Source organism: Mesoplodon bidens, assembly GCF_964165515.1.
Source record: "Mesoplodon bidens genome assembly, chromosome: 1".
NCBI classification, from domain to species: Eukaryota; Metazoa; Chordata; class Mammalia; order Artiodactyla; family Ziphiidae; genus Mesoplodon; species Mesoplodon bidens.
The window spans coordinates 198,424,241-198,442,270 of record NC_138176.1 but is presented as its reverse complement, the minus strand read 5'-3'; the positions used below and the strand labels follow the sequence as shown (position 1 = coordinate 198,442,270).

At 44.7% G+C, this 18,030-nt stretch overlaps 1 protein-coding gene and 1 long non-coding RNA gene across 4 annotated transcripts in view; one reads left to right on the top strand and one right to left on the bottom strand.

The window, feature by feature from the left end:
* Positions 1 to 2,112: 2,112 nt before the first annotated feature.
* On the bottom strand, positions 2,113 to 15,264 carry LOC308612194. Of its 2 annotated transcripts, none has more exons than XR_014015083.1 (5): positions 14,844 to 15,264; positions 10,942 to 11,128; positions 6,933 to 7,123; positions 4,044 to 4,225; positions 2,113 to 2,940 (listed from the first exon to the last, which is right to left on the bottom strand). It is a non-coding gene; the product is annotated as an uncharacterized lncRNA (long non-coding RNA). The 2 variants fall into 2 exon arrangements; XR_014015084.1 differs by having other exon boundaries at positions 10,942 to 11,104.
* A 187-nt stretch (positions 15,265 to 15,451) lies between these two features.
* The window catches only part of GASK1B (golgi associated kinase 1B), a 41,582-nt gene continuing 39,003 nt past the window's right edge, over positions 15,452 to 18,030 (top strand). The window contains exons 1-2 of one of the 2 annotated variants that reach the window (XM_081224515.1): positions 15,452 to 15,587; positions 16,305 to 17,447. In XM_081224515.1, the coding sequence (XP_081080641.1) occupies positions 16,538 to 17,447 (910 nt within the window). In that variant the 5' untranslated portion in view covers positions 15,452 to 15,587; positions 16,305 to 16,537. Of the gene's footprint in view, positions 15,592 to 16,304; positions 17,448 to 18,030 lie in introns of both variants that reach the window. The other variant, XM_081224516.1, reaches the window with a different exon arrangement.

Genomic DNA, 18,030 nt, shown 5'->3' with positions numbered 1-18,030 from the left:
TAGTGGTAAGGTGCAGCTGATGGGAGACTGTGTACATCTCTCTCAAACTCCATATTCAATAAAATTACATTGTTTGAAATTGAATTTGAATATTTACACAGAAATGAGCAAATACTCAGAAAATCCTACTCTCCCCTCCAAGGGACTGGGAAACATTTCCCATCATACCGCTATTTCCAGAGTTAGACCAAGCTGTGGGAGCCCTGGTGCCAACCTGCAGTACCTAATAAAACACTTGCAGGTAAGACGTGTGTACCATGAAAGCACAGGTGGACTGAGCCTAGACAGATGGGTAGTTAGTGTTCTCTAGATCTTGAAAAGTAGAAAAGCAAACTCCTCATATTGCTCCAATGTGTTCACCTCCTAGACAATCCCTCTCAGCTAATGGCAATTACATTCACATGTCATTTAAGTGATCTGTACATCAAGTTCCTTGTCCATAAAATGGGGATGCTAATAACATTTATATCATAGGGTTGTTCCGAGGATTACATGAGCTGTGATTGACCAAGGGCTTAGAATAATGTCTGGCATAGTTGTGAATCCCTGAAATAATATGTGAGTCTTTAAAAAATTGCTCAGAGTAAAACCTGTGGAGTCAGCCTTGCTCTGTTCATTCTCTCATATCCTAGATTCGAAACTCTAGGAAATCCTTTTACCTTGCCTTTTAAAATATACATCTGGATCTGACCTCATCTTACCACCTCTCCTGTGACTACTGTGTATCAGGGCTCCATCGTCCCAATCAGAGTTATTTTGATTGTCTACAGATCCACCCCCCCACCACAATCTGTTCCTGAAACAACAATCAGAGTGATGCTTTTCAGTCATTTTTAGACCGCATCCACTTCTCGACTGAAAACCCTCCACGGCTCTCTAATTCCCTAGGGTAAAAGTCAGCGTCTTTACAATGGCCTTGGCCTTGCTCTGAGCTCTCCTGGGACATGATACCCTCTCAGTCTATCTAGCCTGGCCGTCCTAGCCATCCTAGAATGGAGGGGCAGTAGGGAGTACAGTAGGATTGTTAAAACAAGAACAGGGGAGAAGGAAGATGGACAGAGTGAAGCAGTGGGGGCAGGCGTGAAGGGCGGGGTTTAAGTTGTACAGAGCAAGCAAGTAAGAGGTAGAGTAGGAGCAGGTCAGGAATTTTGTCCAAAGCAGATCAAGTAAGAGCATGATCTCTATCCAGTCCCTTGGAAACAGGCTTAGTATGAAGAAGGAAAGACAACAGCCACAACTAGTACCTGCAGAGAACCCGGCAACCCTGAATGCCCCTGAGCCCTGGGTAGACATGGGTCAAGTGTGGTCTGGCTTTGTTGTGCAGTATCAGAGCTGGGGACCCTGTGCAATTCTGGACAAAAAATATTTCCAAATCTGGTGGTATGTAGAATACACTCCACTAAGAATATTGACCTCTTCATCTCCTAGAAAAGTGATGGGAATTGAATGTTCCTTGGGAACACTGGGATGGGTTTAGGATGAGGGCAAAGGGTAACACAGCAAAGAACAAAACCGTGGCAACCAAGGCACTTGGGAGAATCAGTCTTGATCCAGCTCATGGATAATCTTCCTTTTCCTTGAGACAGAGAAAACATAGACCAAGAACAAATACACTGTGTCATCTTTAAGGTCTCATCTTGATAAGTTCAGGATTATAAACCAAGCAAGCAGATAATCAAAAAGAAAACAAATATAAAATCATTGCACTAAGGAAAAGATCCCGCAACAAAATCTACTGGGATTTCACCACAGAATCAGGATGGGATCCTGTCTGTTTTCTTACAGACCAGCCTCATCTTCTGCCTTTTCTCCTTTTCTGGTACTGATCTCTGTCTATTGATCCTGTTCTGGTCTGTACATGTACCCTTTAGGCTTTGTGTCTCATCCATGAGCTTGCTGTTAGCTGCCAGTATCTAAGAGTCAATACCTCTATGATGACTTGGCTGTGGCTTGTCCACTGGCTACTTGCTTTGCTTAGATCCCTATGCTTTATGTCCCTGATGGTACAATAGGCTCTAGTGTTGTGATCTTTCCCCTGCTGCCTCTTTGTCCCCTGCATCCACCTCATCCTGGTTTTCTCCAGACCACATCCTTGGATTAACCCAGGTTACCCTCAGAGATACACCCACAGAGGTAGACTGTGCAAACACCTCAGGACAGGATAGAAAATTCCATCATAGCGCATCCAGGTACCAAGTAAAAGATTCTGGAGTTCTGACAAGGTCAAAACTTGGTCTTGGAAAATTTGTTCCAGCTGAGAGTTTAGGACTTGGTGATCAATCATTTCTACTCAGTAGCTGAGGCTGCTGGTTCCCCACAGAGTTCTCGTAGCCAATGTGCCCTCCCCCAGCGGCTCAGAGTAGAGGAGCTCAAGCTTAGAACTACTACAGCTTCCTCCAGAGAATTGCCCTCGCCTTTGGCTGAGAGGAGCTGCCCCTCCCAGAGAGGCTTGGGGCCGTACACTCCCCTCCCCCATCAGCCCACCTAGATTAGATTTCAAAACTCACTTTTTGCGTAGGTGGAGTTGGGGGGAATGATGCCTCCACCACATAATCAGCAGGTAATGTGGTTATGGGTCTGTGACTTTGTGCTGATTGCATGCTGTCAATTAAAATGATCCTTCTTCCGACCTATAAATAAAATCTACCTTGTGACTTGGAATTTTTTTTTGTTAATTCAAGCGTTAATAACTTTCTCTAAGTCTGATTAGGGAATTATTTCCAGATGAGAGCTCTGATACATCTTTTTGGACAAGCTGTCAAACCCACACTTCATCAAAGGTGCCTCACCCCTGTGATGACTTGCATCTTTTGGAGGTAATAGATCTTCAGACTTACAAAATAGAGGTAGGAGGTGGTGTGTGAGTTCCTCTCATCAAATTGCATTGATGTGAAGCTCTAGAGAGAGGTATTGGATTCTGTTTCCATGGCAACTGCTTCACTGCTCAAGGGGAAAAACAGGACAGCAATTGAAGTCTGTATTAATAGCAGCTCTAAATATAATCAGTAATGTGTTGAAATCAAGTGAAAGAACCACAAAAAAGCAATAGGTAAATCTTACAACCATGCAGGGTGGGGTTGAAAAATGAGGTGTTGTACGGATATTATTGCAACTACAATATGCTTTAAGAATTACAGGAATGGGGGCTTCCCTGGTGGCACAGTGGTTAAGAATCCGCCTGCCGATTCAGGAGACACGGGTTTGAACCCTGGTTCGGGAAGATCCAACATGCCGCGGAGCAACTAAGCCCGTGCGCACAACTACTGAGCCTGTGCTCTAGAGCCCACGAGCCACAACTACTGAGCCCACGTGCCACAACTACTGGAGCCCACACGCCTAGAGCCTGTGCTCCACAACAAGGGAAGCCACTGCAATGAGAAGCCCGCGCACCGCAAGGAAGAGTAGCCCCCTCTCGCCACAACTGGAGAAAGCATGTACGCGGCAACGAAGACCCAATGCAGCCAAAAATAAAATAAATTCAAAAGACTAGACTTAAAAAAAAAAAAGAATTACAGGAATGGTTGACAAATATATTTTTGAGGAGAATCAACTATTATTTTATTTGCCCATTTATTCAGGTGAATGAATCTGAATCTGTAGAATCCTGATCGTATGTCATCCACGAGTAGTATCTGAAGGCACAGAGGTATGTCAGGACTCTCCCTTTCTTACAGGTTCTTATGGTTTTATGGGGACAGTAGAAAAGAAACCTACTGTGATTATAACGATGCTTTATTCGTCTACCCAACACCATTCTAAGTGTTTCCCACCGTGTAGCAGTCAGGAGGTTAAGGATTTGTATGGGATTCATATCACACGCAGCTCCAGGGATAATTCAAAGTCATTTACTATAGTTATTGGTTCAGCAGTGAGCGGGTAACCAAAGTGTAAACTTATATGACACTCTTTCATCTATAGGGATTGGCTTCTGCACGAAGCTCAGAAATCTTGTTTGGTGGCTGTGAGATGCTTATAATTTTTTTTTTTCTCCTAGAGGTGAAAGAGGGGTCACGTAGAGTCTGTGGCTTCAGGAAGCCACCCACCTGGGGATCAGCCTGAGGAAGTCAGCCATTGACAAGGGCACAGCCAAAAGAGTGAAGAGAATCATAGCCAGACGTGATCCAGTGACACTGAGGCCAGTTCTATCCCTGACTGTTCCAGTGACACCAGCCAAGACGATTTCTTTTTGTGGGTGCTTGAATTGGGTTTTTAGGTTTCCTGCTGCCTGGAAACAAAAAAAAGCATGGCACCAATGACAAATTACAACACCATGGAATAAGTAGAGTATTGGAAATAAACAGAGGGATTGACGTACAGAGGAAGAATAAATCAGGGAGAGAGAGGAGGTGACAACGGACTCATCTGGCAGAAAGGAGTGCAGGAAAGATCAAAAAGGTCCTCTCTTGTGAGGGAGAGAATTCAGCGCTTCTGTCAGCGTAGCTCCGGACTATTGCTGGAGAAACGGGCCTCTCCTAACCCAGGCTCTATGCCCAGGGAGATGTGCCATGGACCCAAAGGAGCTTGAGCCCAGGTGCCCTTCACTTACACTGCCCTTTGCGGGGGCCGGGTGGATGTGCTAGCCCCAGCTTCACATCAGCACCTTGCCCCCTGGATGGAGGTCACCCTCCAAAGCCTGGTGGTGTTTCTGGGCCATGGGCAGGGGAGGGGTGCCAACAGCACTGCTTCTACTTTTCCTGACCTCCAGTTTACAGCCCCTGGTGGACCCCATGGAGCACCTGGCCCTTAGCTTTGACCCCGAGGATGGGTGCTGCTTCCTGCACTTCTTCAGGCCTGCTCTGCACACTCACAGCCCAAGGTTGCCCAGCCACGTGCCCAGCCATGTGAGGGAAAGGTGAATGCAGACTTAGGGTCACCCTCTGTGCCGATCCTCTCTCCTCAAACCCAGTGCCTCTGGCTTCGTGGACCCCATGTGTGTCTCAGCCTGTGAGACCCCTGCCTTCTTCTCGGGCCCTTGTTGCCCTGGCCACGAGTTGGAAGATGCCCACGGGAGACTTCTGAGGTGACTCGAGTCCCCTGTGTGTATCCCTTTCTAGGGATTCCAGCTGCTGCAAACCACTTCTGCTGGCTCTCCAAGGCCTTCAAAGGATTGCTTATATGTGTTTACAACTTTTAAAGTTAATTTTGGTAGGTTTCATTCAATATAAGCTACAATGTTGGGCTCAGGGCTCAAAATTGTATCCATTGAATTTCAATTTCTATTATCGTTTCTAAACGTTACTTTAAAATTTCTTTTAAATATGTGCTCAATCATTTTTAATCCCCTCTTATTGCATGCTCACTTTGTTGTCTCTTAAACATTATTTATATAGTATATACTAAATTTATATTTGGATTCTAATTCTAAAATTTCTTTTTTTTTCTTTTGAATATTGGTGATTTCTGATAGTCATCTCATATAAACTGATATTCTTTTGTGGAAAATTTAAATTTGAGAATTGTTTCTTTTTAGAGAACTTGCAAACTGTGGTTATATGTTTTTCCTTATTTGTCCTCAGTCTAGGTTTAAAGTACAAAGGTCTTTGAGAGTAATGGCCTCTGACATAATGCTGAAGCAGAAGTTACACATTTTATTCTTGAATTGTGCTCTCTGTGGAAAACTTAGAAAAGTGGTAAAATGTTTAGTGATGAACTTAGATTCACTAAGCTTCTCAAACAGTTAAAAGCTTCAGCTGTTGAAGTTCTATACTCATTTTTTAAATGTTTTAAAATTTATTTAAAAATTAATATATTCTAGGGGGAAAGTTATTCACCTGTTAGCTAAAATTTGACTAATTTTCAAGGATTTTTTTTTCTTAAAGAAAAGGACAATGTCTTTTTTTCCAAGGTCCAATAAGTGAATAAGTGAAAATAAGCTTTGGTTTGGTTTGAAACTTACGACAGATTGGTAGTTGAATTCTTCATCAAACTAAAATGAATAATCTATAAAACTAATCAAAGCAGTCTAGTTCTGCCACTTGGCAAATGGCAAATTTGGCCTGATTAGAACTGTCATATTTGAGGCTGTGTGTAGGAGGTATCTGCTTAAGTGTGTTGAGACCAGACAGGATGGGAAGAATTTGGGTTTGAAACCAGACATTATGTCTGGGCAGCTCCTAAGGTGGTGGCTGGGGAAGAGGGTGGAGAACAGACAGAGCTGAAAGCTCTTGGGGAGTCTGGCCTGGAAGATAGGATCCCAAACTCCCCTTGACGGCGAGATCCAAGAAGAAGAGCAACCCTCTTCTCCACAGCTACGTCCAAAGGGACTCGACAGTGCCTGTCACAAAGTACTTGCTGCAAGGATATTTTAAATGAAAAAAACAAAAAGACTAATGTAGGAGTATAAAGATATGGCAACAGACACCTCAAGCTCTGATAACCCCTTACAAGGAGGGAGATACCTGCCTGGTGAAGGACCATCTAAAACCGTCCAACAACTCGGTGACGCCTCCCCTGAGCTGTGAGCAAAAGGCAGTGGTCAACTCTGAATCTCTTTCTGGCCATGATAAGTAAACATTTCTAAGGTCTATTTTCCCCCACCACAGTGTCCTGGTAATGACTGAGTTAACTTCTTTTTGGTATGCTAAGGGCTTTTATTTATTAATTCATCTAATCCTCACACCAACCCTATGAGGTGCTATTATTAAGAAAAGTAAAACCAATATTAAAGTATTATACTTCTATTGTCATCAGTCATTATTGTTCTGGTAATATTGTTCTGGAGGTCTAACCAGCTGGAAGATGTCAAACCACCCGAGGGGAAGTCCTTCCCAGTGTGATCCACACGTAATACCTTGCATGACAAACGCCCCGTGATGTCAGTTACATTGCTAAAGATCTCCTGACTGTAGCCCCCCAGCAGTTACCATAGACTAATTTTAAATAAAGGCAAAAATCACTGAAGGTTTGAATCCAAAGTAGCCAGCAGAATGTACCTGATTATCTTTTAAGTCCTTTGCTAAGTATAGAAGGAAATAGTGAATCAAATTCTGGATAATTTGCTGGATTAGTAATTCAGTAAGATCAATGACTGTTTCTTGAACCTGAAACGAAGTGTTGATCAATGTTTTACCCACTGGTGTTTTCTTATAGTCTCCTTAGAGAAAGCTCAGTCATCCGCGTCATCCTTGCTAGAAAAAGAGAGCAGGTGAATAAGCCATGACTTCTGTGGATCAAGCACTGTGCCAAGTGCTTTACGTACATATAGCATATAATTTAATTGTTAGAACAACACTTGAACTAGATACAATAACCTCAGTTTTGCAGATGAGGAAATTGAGCAAAATGAACTTTCTTGGTGTCTTAGTCCAGGCTACTATAAGAAATTACCATAGACTGAGTGGTTAAAACAACAAACATTTATTTCTCACTGTTCTGGAGGCTGGAAGGCTGAGATCGGGGTGCCAATGTGGCCAGGCTCTGGTTGAGAGCCCTCGCCCTGGTTGGCAGGTGGCTGTCTTCTTGCTGTATCCTCACCCGGCCCAGAGCAGAGAGAGAAGAGGCATGCTCTTCTGTCTCTTCTTACAAGGGCACTAATTCCACCACAAGCGCATCACCTTCATGATCTCACAACCTCCCGAAGGCCTCATCTCAAAACACCATCACAGTGGCCACTAGAGTTTCAATATGTGAATTTTGAGGAGAGACAACATTCAGTCCACAGCACCTGCCAAAAGCACCTCGCTAAGAATATTTTGTTTATAAGTTCCTCAGCTCCACTGAGTTTAAATGCAGATTTACTGTCATCAGCTCTGTTCTCTGGCTGTTTCTATATCCTAAGTAATTAGTGCAAAGGTAAAGCAAAGAGCATTGCCTTTGAGCTGGTGATGACCTCAATCAAGGTTGTCTTCATACTCCAAAGACCTGCAAAATAATGTGCCTTTTGAACCAAAGCATTGGTTATTTCCTGTAGGGAAATAATTGGGGTGTGTTATATTTAGAGAAGCAACATGTTCATTCTTATAAAAATAATTGATTTTCTTCTACGTGTACAGTGCTTTGTATCTGTTCACCTTTTTAATTGCAGAACCCATTCCAAGCTTCTTACCAAAGTTCTTTGGCTTATAATTTTTGGCTACGATACACATTACATGTGGCCATGGGAACCTGAGGACTGCCTTTTGGAAACCACTGTGATTTTACTGTAAAAGGTATCTTTATGGACGCAGAACTGGTGCTGGCCTGTAGAGGATCTGATTTCTTTCTGTGATTTTCCTCCACAACCAGCCATGAGGGGGCTCCTGGTTTTCATTCCATGATTGTGAATGGCAGTCTCTCTCAAATTTCTTCTTTTCCCAGTATTTATAGGTTATGACCTTGCTTTGAGCAAGGGGCTCGAATCGTAGGGCTGGGTGGTGAAAGCGAATGGCTGAGTTTGTGATGTAACCTGTTCTCTGTGTGTTCTAATCCAATGCATGCAATGTCTAGGAGGAAATAGAACACTATTCATAAAGGGAGAAAAGGTACAGAGCGGCCTCACATAATGTGGTTTTGAGTCTTCTGAACTTTTTACTTTATCCTTCCTCTTTTGGCATTTTCCTCTCTTCTTCCTGGCCTGCCCCATTCTTTTTTTTTTTTTTTTTTTTTTTTTTTTTTTCGGTATGCGGGCCTCTCACTGCTGTGGCCTCTCCCGTTGTGGAGCACAGGCTCCGGACGCACAGGCTCAGCGGCCATGGCTCACGGGCCCAGCCGCTCTATGGCATGTGGGATCTTCCCGGACCGGGGCACGAACCCATGTCCCCTGCATCGTCAGGCGGACTCTCAACCACTGTGCCACCAGGGAAGCCCTGCCCTATTATTTTTGGGGTTTGTCCACCAGGGCAATGGGTCTCAAGCCTAAGCATGCATCAGATAACTGGAGGGCTCGTTCCCATACAGATTACAAGTCCTCTCCTCCAGAATTTCTAATTTAGCAGATCTGGAGTGAGGTTGAAGGGTTGCATTTCTAATAAATTCTCAGGTGGAGCTGATACTGCTGGTCCAAGGCCAGAGTTTGAAAACCACTGGTGTAGGGATTCTCAGCTGCCAACCGGCAAACTGCCAACGTCTGGAAGTGGGACAGGGAGGATGGGCTCTTCCCTAACCTTGCACCCCATTTCCTGCCTGGAAGCCAGCGTGTACTGCTAGGGCCTCGGTGTCTCAGAATAAAACATGAAAATCGCTCCATCAAGGTTTGCCTGTAGTTCTTTCCTGGGGCTTGAATGCATAGGGTGGACGGGCCAGATACATGACACTAACATATTCTGTCTTTTCTAATCCAGCTTCTGTATCAATTTATAACCGTGTGTGTGTGGTTTTCAGAGCCCAACAATTTATCAGATGTACCACACATGTCTGAACCATCGTGGGGAACACAACTGAGTCTCAAAACGAGATACAAGTGGAAAAACGACCCCAGATTTCTCTCTGTCTTCTCTTCCTGTACTTTTAAGGTGTTTATTTATAGCTCCATTTCTAATGTGCCCAGTTTAATCTAGGATCGCCAGGGGGCTTTCCTTCCTTTACTTGTACTCCCCCAGCAGCTTATTTCTTTGACACCAACTTGCTTTAGGGGAGGAGAGGAGAGATCCATCCTCTGCACTAGTTTCCTGCAAGGAGCCTAAGGATCGAGAGTGCTTTATCCCATCTTCATCCTTCCACACAGGCTGAAAACCACTGCTGCTTGGGGCATCCTGTCCTAAGACAAGAACGACCCAGGGCCAGCGTGTCTGTCTGTCCTGGCTTCCCTGGGAGTGTGGGTTGGAAACAGAGAATTGAGGCCTTCAGTATCCACGGCTGAAACAGAGAAGCTTAGTTGTCTAGACTGTCTGGGGCTTTTAGAAGGAACTTACCTCAGACTTAACCTACTTTTTCTGTACTCCACAATGAGTCGGTGTGTTCTTGGGTTTTAGAATTATAAAACAAATGCTGATTATTATCACATGCATAGACCATCTAATTATCTAGAAGTGAAATGACAACCCTACGAATATCTGTTGCTTCCGACATGTGTCAACTTGACTGTCATATATTTTACCTGTTTCCTATACTATGCTGTGTTTCTGGAAACATTGCTCAGATTCTGGGCACGTGGCGGGACCATCCTAACACAAACACAACTTTAAATAAATGGAAGCAACATTCCTAGGGAGATGAGGCTAAAGGGATTGTTGTGGGAGATTTCTACACCGGGAAAAGGCAAGGTTACTCTTCACCAGATATAAGAGTAGACAGAGGGGAGGAGACCCAATGCAGTGAAAGGCCAGCCTGTTCATCCCCTAGAAATAGGCCTATTGGTGCTCTCTTTGTCGCACGTGAGAGATGGACCTAGGACACTCAGCATCACTTCATAGATGGGTAAGTCTAGCTTTGAGAAGACATGGGGTTTTCTTTGAAAGTGCTTCTCCTGTTGAGACTAGGTGTGGTGGCATGGGTCCATAGGAGAAGTGTCCTTAGCAGTGACCATCACTGTCAGATAAAAGTGCCCGTATTTCTACAACACATAACACAAAACCTGTAACTTCTTTCTAAGGTTTTAAAGACAGATCTAAGCACTACGGAAGGAACCACCAACTTCTTGGTACCAATTAAACCCCTTTGTAACAACATTTCAAAGCTTATCAGGCTAAGAGTGTTTCAGCAACAGATCAGGCCAGCTTGGTCCCGCCCAGGCCTGCTGTTAGGATGGGTAGCAAAAGTACTAGCAAATTCCTCATGACAAGCAGGACAGAGGGCAGACCCAAGAACCGAGGCTAAAGCCAGGATTATGGTTCTAAGAGAGCTGTGGGTCGGTCCTACAGGTCAGGAGGATGGTGGGCAAGTGTTAGGGACCCTGGGGGAGGGTCTGGACAGCACAGACCAGGGATAGAGTATCCATCTGTGTGTCTATAGTCTATGTAACAAGTCTGGGTCAACCATAGCAAGGAAAAGCTTAACACTTAGCCCTTCAGTGACTGGAGCCCTTACCTATCCCTCTGGTGGGTGAGCTTGTTCTCACGGCAGCAACAAACAGTACACCTGACAGACGTGGGGAAAGGAGATTCCTTCCTACTGTTGGCCCTGGTCCTGGACTTCTCCCAGGTTGAAGGAGAAACAGCCTTTCCACACGTGGATCTTTCCCTTGGAAGACCTGAAGGATTTAAAGATTATTTCCCTGTAAAACAGTAAAACCTAATGAGTATCACTTGACTATGAAAAGCTGTTAATCTGCCTCTGAAACTAGCCATTTAACCTTTAGAAGAGTGAATTATAACCCTGCACATTGGACATTTTTCAAACTATGGATTTCTGGGCCCCTCCTCACAGCAATTAAAGGAGAATCTCTGGGGAGCTGGATGGGACCTAGGCATCTATTTTTCAAATTTTCAGTGATTTCATTGTTCTTCAAGTTTTTTTTTTTTTTTTTTTTTTTTTTTTTTTTTTTTTTTTTTTTTTTGCAGTACGTGGGCCTCTCGCTGTTGTGGCCTCTCCCGTTGCGGAGCACAGGCTCTGGACATTCAGGCTCAGCAGCCACGGCTCACGGGCCCAGCCGCTCCGCGGCATGTGGGATCTTCCCGGACTGGGGCACGAACCTGTGTCCCCTGCATCGGCAGGCGGACTCTCAACCACTGCGCCACCAGGGAAGCCCTGTTCTTCAAGTTTTTAATTTAATTCTTGAATGATGAAAGTATCAGGACCTCTTCATTGTAAATAAAAAAAGATGTAAAACATTATTACTCTCTCACTCCCTTTCTGTATGGGGGTATAATAGCTATATCCACGATACAAAGAATATAAATGAATATTTGTTTACCCACCACCTCTTTCAGTTTTATTAAAGGATAAGATATATACGGAAAAGTGCACAAATAGTAAATGGATAGCCAAGGAATTATTCCCAAATAAATATCATCTAGGTCAAGAAATAGAACATTAGGGAGTTCCCTGGTGGTCCAGTGGTTAAGACTCAGCTCTTTCACTGCAGGGGCCCAGGTTCAATCCCTGGTCAGGGAACTAAGATCCTGCAAGCTGCATGGCATGGCCAAAAAAATAAATAAATAAATAAAAGAAAGAAATGGAACATTGCTACAAACCCGTGTTACTTCTCCATAAAGATATAAAAAATTCCCGGGTTATTTTAATGGGTCACACCACTGTCTTATTGTCTACCCTTCCACTTTGTTTTGCTCATAGATTTATTTTTTAATGGAGAGAGAATACTTTAGGTATGAGGTAATATTATCGTATCAGTCTCTCTGAGCTAATAATATTCAGAGCAGTAACAAATATTTTGAGTGTTCTATGTGTCCTCACGTGGTGTATGTGAATATTATATCGTGACAACAAATTTTCAAACCGTGACTCACTCAAGGAATTCAGGCTTATTTTTCTAAAACTGAATGGAACTTCGCTCTGGAGCCCCATGACACCTGACAGGAGAAAATACCTTTCTGTTCAGTTTCAGCCGTGACCTTGAGCAACAGATGGGAATGGTTGCACATTCCAAAGTGTGGTGTGGGATCTTGTGCCTGGGAAGGTGGCTGCTGTCTTGGGGAGCCTGAGGTTGCTGAGGCAGAGGATGTGTCTGTGTCTGTTGGACCATTTGTGGGCGATACATACAGGCCCAAGTGAGAAAGCCAGCCTGCTGGTCATCTCAAATGCTTTCCAAGAGAAGGGCCTGAAGAAACAAGGTGATCTCCGCAGAATAGTGGGCTGCCAGATTCCAAGGGGCTGAGCAGACATCGACAGCCAGCCAGAGAGGCCATGATCTTCAAAGTGACTGCACCTTCCTCCCTAGAGGGTCAGATTCACGCACCTGCCCAGCCCCGAGAGCTGGCATGCCAATTCACAACGTCAGAGGGCAGCAAGGACATTTTTGCTGTTTTCTCTCCCTTCCCACCACCTTTCACCTCTGGAACAGCCAGAGCCAAACTCAAAGCCAAGCGGGTGGGTGGGAGGATGAGGAATGGGTAGTCTAGACAGAAAAAAACAATCCCAAGTGGATTTCCTTTCACCCTGTTCAGTAGATTTTGGCCATACTTTTTTGAGGAACAGCAAGCTGCCCGAGAGGGGAAAGGCTGTAAACATAAAAGAAATGTGAACATCTCGATTACTACATAGAATCTAACTTTTGATTCGTTTTTGTGTGTGTATGTGTGTGTCTACGGCTCAAAGGATGGAGAAATTTTAAAAAGTCGGACTACAGAAACTACGCCTGAATTTTTATCCAAAGGAGTTGAAAAGGGCTACTAGTGCCCAGAGTGGGTTTGAATAGGCAGTGGGAAGAATGATTCAAATTGTTTTCTGATTCTCTCTGCTGAGCCCTGTTTATCCAGTGTATTTGTAATATCAATATATTAGCTACACCCATGATTCCATGAGCTGGTTCCTAATTCTACCAGAGACCTTCCCCTGCTGCAGTGGTGACTCCCTGTCAGATGCCAGGGCTGGGAGAAGGGCCTCCAAGAAGTTCAATAGATGTCAGGGACAAACATTTTGGGGGCGAGAGGAGGAGTCAACCAAGTTTACTAGGTCAGACAACTCTTATCTACTTCCCAAGCATTTTGCCACTAAAAAAACCTGCTTTGGAAAGAGCTAGCAGAGTCTTCTGCTTAGTAGAACCTGGCCTTGCCAAAGACTTACTTTTACTTTTTAAAGAGTTCAGGTCAGTTATTCTTCTGAATACTGAAAATAACAAGATAGTTTTACAAACTGGCTTGGTTATAGTTTCCTTTCAAAAAGTTAATATTTACTATCTAGAAAATAATTCTGGGCTCATGGAAGTGTGTTTTAAGAGTATTGCTACCATATGATCCAGCAATCCCACTCCTGGGCATATATCCGGAGGAAATCATGGTTTGAAAGGATACATGCACCCCAATGTTCATTGCAGTGCTGTTTACAATAGCCAGGACATGGAAGCAACCTAAATGTCCATCAACAGTGAATGAATAAAGAAGATGTGGTACATATTTACAATAGAATACTACTCAGCCATAAAAGAGAATGAAATAATGCCATTTGCAGCAACATGGATGGACCTCGAGATTATCACACTAAGTGAAGTAAGTCAGAAAGAGGAAGACAAATATCATATGATATCATTTATATGTGGAATCTAAAAAAAAATGGTACAAATGAGCTTATTTACAAAACGGACTCACGGACTTAGAGAATGAACTTATGGTTACCAGGGAGGAAGGTGGTAGGAGGGATAGATTGGTAGATTGGGATTAACATATACACACTACGATATATAAAACAGACAACCAACAAGGACCTACTGTATAGCCCAGGGAACTCTACTCAATATTCTGTAATAACCTAAATGGGAAAAGAATTTGAAAAAGAATAGATACATGTATATATATAACAATCACTTTGCTGTATACCTGAAACTAACACAACATTGTTAATCAACTATTCTCCAATATAAAATAAAATTTAAAAAAAGAGTATTGGAGAACAAAGGAAATCAGTCTGATGCTTAAGTTCTCATGCAGTTTAGCCAGAATCTATGGGTGCTTCTAGGAAGAATCGTCTGAGTTTGAGTGCTACAGGAACAGTTCTAGTATAATTTTTGGTATTTGATCACTTGAAAGTTTATCCTTTCCCTCTATACATATTCCAAAGCCTTGATCTTTTCCGCATTGTTAAATATAGTCTTTTTACAACTACACACCATACTCTAATTCCCACTCCCTGCCCTCACCCCCCTATAACAACCTTCTTTTCCTGTGGGGAAAACATTCCCTGTCCCCTGCCTGCCTGTGTGCCTTTTAGACTCTATTTGCTGTAGAAGCAAAAACAATAAGTCTAAGTGAGACCCGGAGGTCATCAACCCCTGCCTTTGTGCCCGGACATGCAAGCCACCCAAAGCAATCACTAACCTGTTTTTAAAAGAAACCTCCAATCAGGGAGAATCCACAACTTCTTTTTCTGAACTGTTGCACCGAGCAACGGCACACTATAAATGTCTCTTCCCACCGATGTGCACTCTTATCGGCCTGTTCTTTTTTCTCCCTCATTTGCATTAACCCTTTCTTGCCTTTTTATGAACTTCTGGGCCTTCTCTTCTCAGAAGCGGAGGGAGGCCAGTGTTACTTTGGACACAGCCATGATGGAAAGGTAAGTCCCTGGCAGCGGTGGTGCTCTAATCCCCGGTGGCTGGGATGGACAGAGAGGTGAATGCATTCACCTCATGAGGTGTTTATTTCACTGCTGCTAAGTGAACACTCTCTAATGCTTTGTAACACCCAAAAGACTGACACTTCTGAGTCTGTTTCCATACAGGACACTAGAGGGCTCCCAGGAGTTAAAAATAAGTGGAAAAATACGGCATTTGCTTTTTTTCCCCAGAATTTAAAATTAAAGTTTATTTTTTACAATATTAAAAAAAAAAAAAACGCTTACACATCTTAAAAGTGGGTTGCCAGCAGCCAGTGAACAAGTACCCGTTTTGCTTTGCAATCAGGAATTTTCAAGGGAGCTTTGAAAGCAGAGCTGAAATATTTGAAATGTGGAACACTCTTGACCATGAAATATGCTCTACTTACATGCCTCAGCCTTTAATAGTTCTTTGCATTAGAGTCAGGGATTACATTCTTCCTGGAGCCAAGCACGGGGCCAGCTGTGTAAGTAAGGTTGCTTACCAGTTCTTCTTTTTAATAATGTGAAAAAGTAGAGCTAGAGGGCTTTTGGTTTTCTTCTTTCAGCTGACTTTGGTGAAAAGAAAAGGAATAAAAAGCAGTTAGATGTGTGTTTACGTGTGTGCGTGTGTGTGTGCGTGTGTGTGACTGAATAAATGTAATTGCTTCCAAGATACATGGGCATGTATAGCTTTATATTATGATAACCCTTAAAGTAAGATAATGGAATATATTATGAAGAAAAGGCTGTACCGTACGACTAAGAGAACATGTTTCTGAATTTGAATGTTAATACTTGGTGCTTCTGTCCAATTAGTTAATGCAGGACTTTTAAAAATAAATAGAAGATAGCTACAGATTTCTAAAACCTTTGGTTACTTTTCTTAAATTATTTTTGAATTTCAAAACGAAAAGCCTGGATTTGTCCAATTTTAATGCTTTTCCTTCAGGATCAAATTAAATGACTCTAGCTACAAGTTATAAAACAGTCTTGGATTTTGGTGGTTGGTTTTCACTAATTGAAACTGAATATCAAATCTATACGTCTATCTTGTTTCTATTTTTTTTAAACGTCACTTAAAAAAATCATTTCGTGGTGATAGTGATGAAAGGAAACGGTTCCGTGTTTTTCTTTCCTCTTGTGGAGGAACTGACCGAGTTTGAGACTGTGACTCAGTTCGCTCTGTTTCCATTCATTCCCAGGAACTAGCTAGACTTCTCCTCGGGGAGCCTGGCGGGGTTTAGAAGGTTTGTTGTGGCCAGTGTCAGAAGCCTTCCCGGCTCCATCAGCAGACCTTAACTTCCTCCTCGACCCACTGGAGACCACTTAGACACCTGAGTGGAGGCGACAGCTGCGTTCAGCAAACCATGCATCATGCCAGAAGGAGCCAACGGCAGACTTTAAACTCTGTGCAGCATGCGGACGAGGCTCAGAAATGAGCTGTCCAGACAAGCCAGGGCAACTCATAAACTGGTTCCTCTCCTCCCTGTGCGTCCCGAGGGTGCGGAAACTCTGGAGCAGCCGGCGCCCCAGGACCAGGAGGACCCTCCTGCTGGGTACGGCCTGCGCCATCTACCTGGGCTTCCTGGTGAGCCAGGTGGGGCGCGCCTCTGCCCCGCACGGAGGGCGCGCGCGCAGGGGGCCGCACTGGAGCCGGGCCACCGCCGAGGCCCCCTTCCCTGAGATACCCCTGGACGGCACGCTGGCCCCTCCCGAGTCCCAGGGCAATGGGACCACGCTGCAGCCCAACGTGGTGTACATCACCTTGCGCTCCAAGCGCAGCAAGCCCGCCAGCATCCGTGGCACCGTGAAACCCAAGCGCAGGAAGAAGTATGCGGTGGCTTCTCAAGCCCCGGGACCCAGGGCTTTGGTCGGACCGTCCCTTCGGCCTCAGGAAGCTGCAAGGGCAGCTGATGTTGAAGTGCCCGGGCACGTCCGGGGAGGAAACCTGGCCAAGGCTGGGGAGCGACCCTGGGGGTGGATGCAGGGTCTGGGAGCGCAAGGTGGGGACGCAGATGTGCAGCTGCCCCGGGCCAAGGGAAGCAACATCAGGATCTACAGTGAGAGCGCCCCGTCGTGGCTGAGCGGAGAAGACATCGGCCGGATGCGCCTGCTGGCCGACGGCGCGGTGGCGGGTCTCCAGCCGGCCTGGCCCAGGAGCAGAGCGCACCTGCTGGTGCTGCAGGGGACCGGCCAGCCCGCGGGGCCCTCCTGCGGCCCCAGCCCCTGCGGGCTGCTCAAGCAGCCTCTGGACATGAGCGAGGTGTTTGCCTTCCACCTGGACAGGATCCTGGGACTCAACCGGACCCTGCCTTCTGTGAGCAGGAAATCCGAGTTCATCCAAGGTAACCATTTCCTGGGCTTCTTGTTTGCAGCTGTTGGAGATTGGGCTTGATTTTCTCTTTTCCCTCAGCCACTTTTTCTAAATGATTTTCTCCACCCGCGTTTCCCATTTGGACAGCAGCAGCGCGTCTTTCCATACGCTTGGCATCCTCGATCTTCTCAGCTTTGGGAGGACACGAGAGTGCCCGGGCGATGCTGTGCTGCACACGCGAGAGAAGCCCGCTCTGTGCAATCTGTGCTCTCCGTTTCCCTCGCAGCGCTTCCCGGAGGCTTATTACATCTGATGAAAGCCAGTGACAATTTGTGTGATGAGGGAGAGAGCCGGGGTGGAGGCAAAGAGCTTGCTGACAGTCAGGCATATTAGTAACTGGGTTTGTATGGAAGTAAGTAGAATCCTATGCACTGGAAGTTTTTAAAAATAAAGGCAAAGAGGGTTATCTTTCTTCGGCAGATGGAATCTTTTTAAGAGGCCCAGGGCCAGACCATGTTAGATTCGACCTCTTCATCTTTCACGATGGACGTAACCGCTTTAGTTTACAAAGAAAATGAGGCCAAAAGAGGTGATTTGTTCAGTGTATATACCAA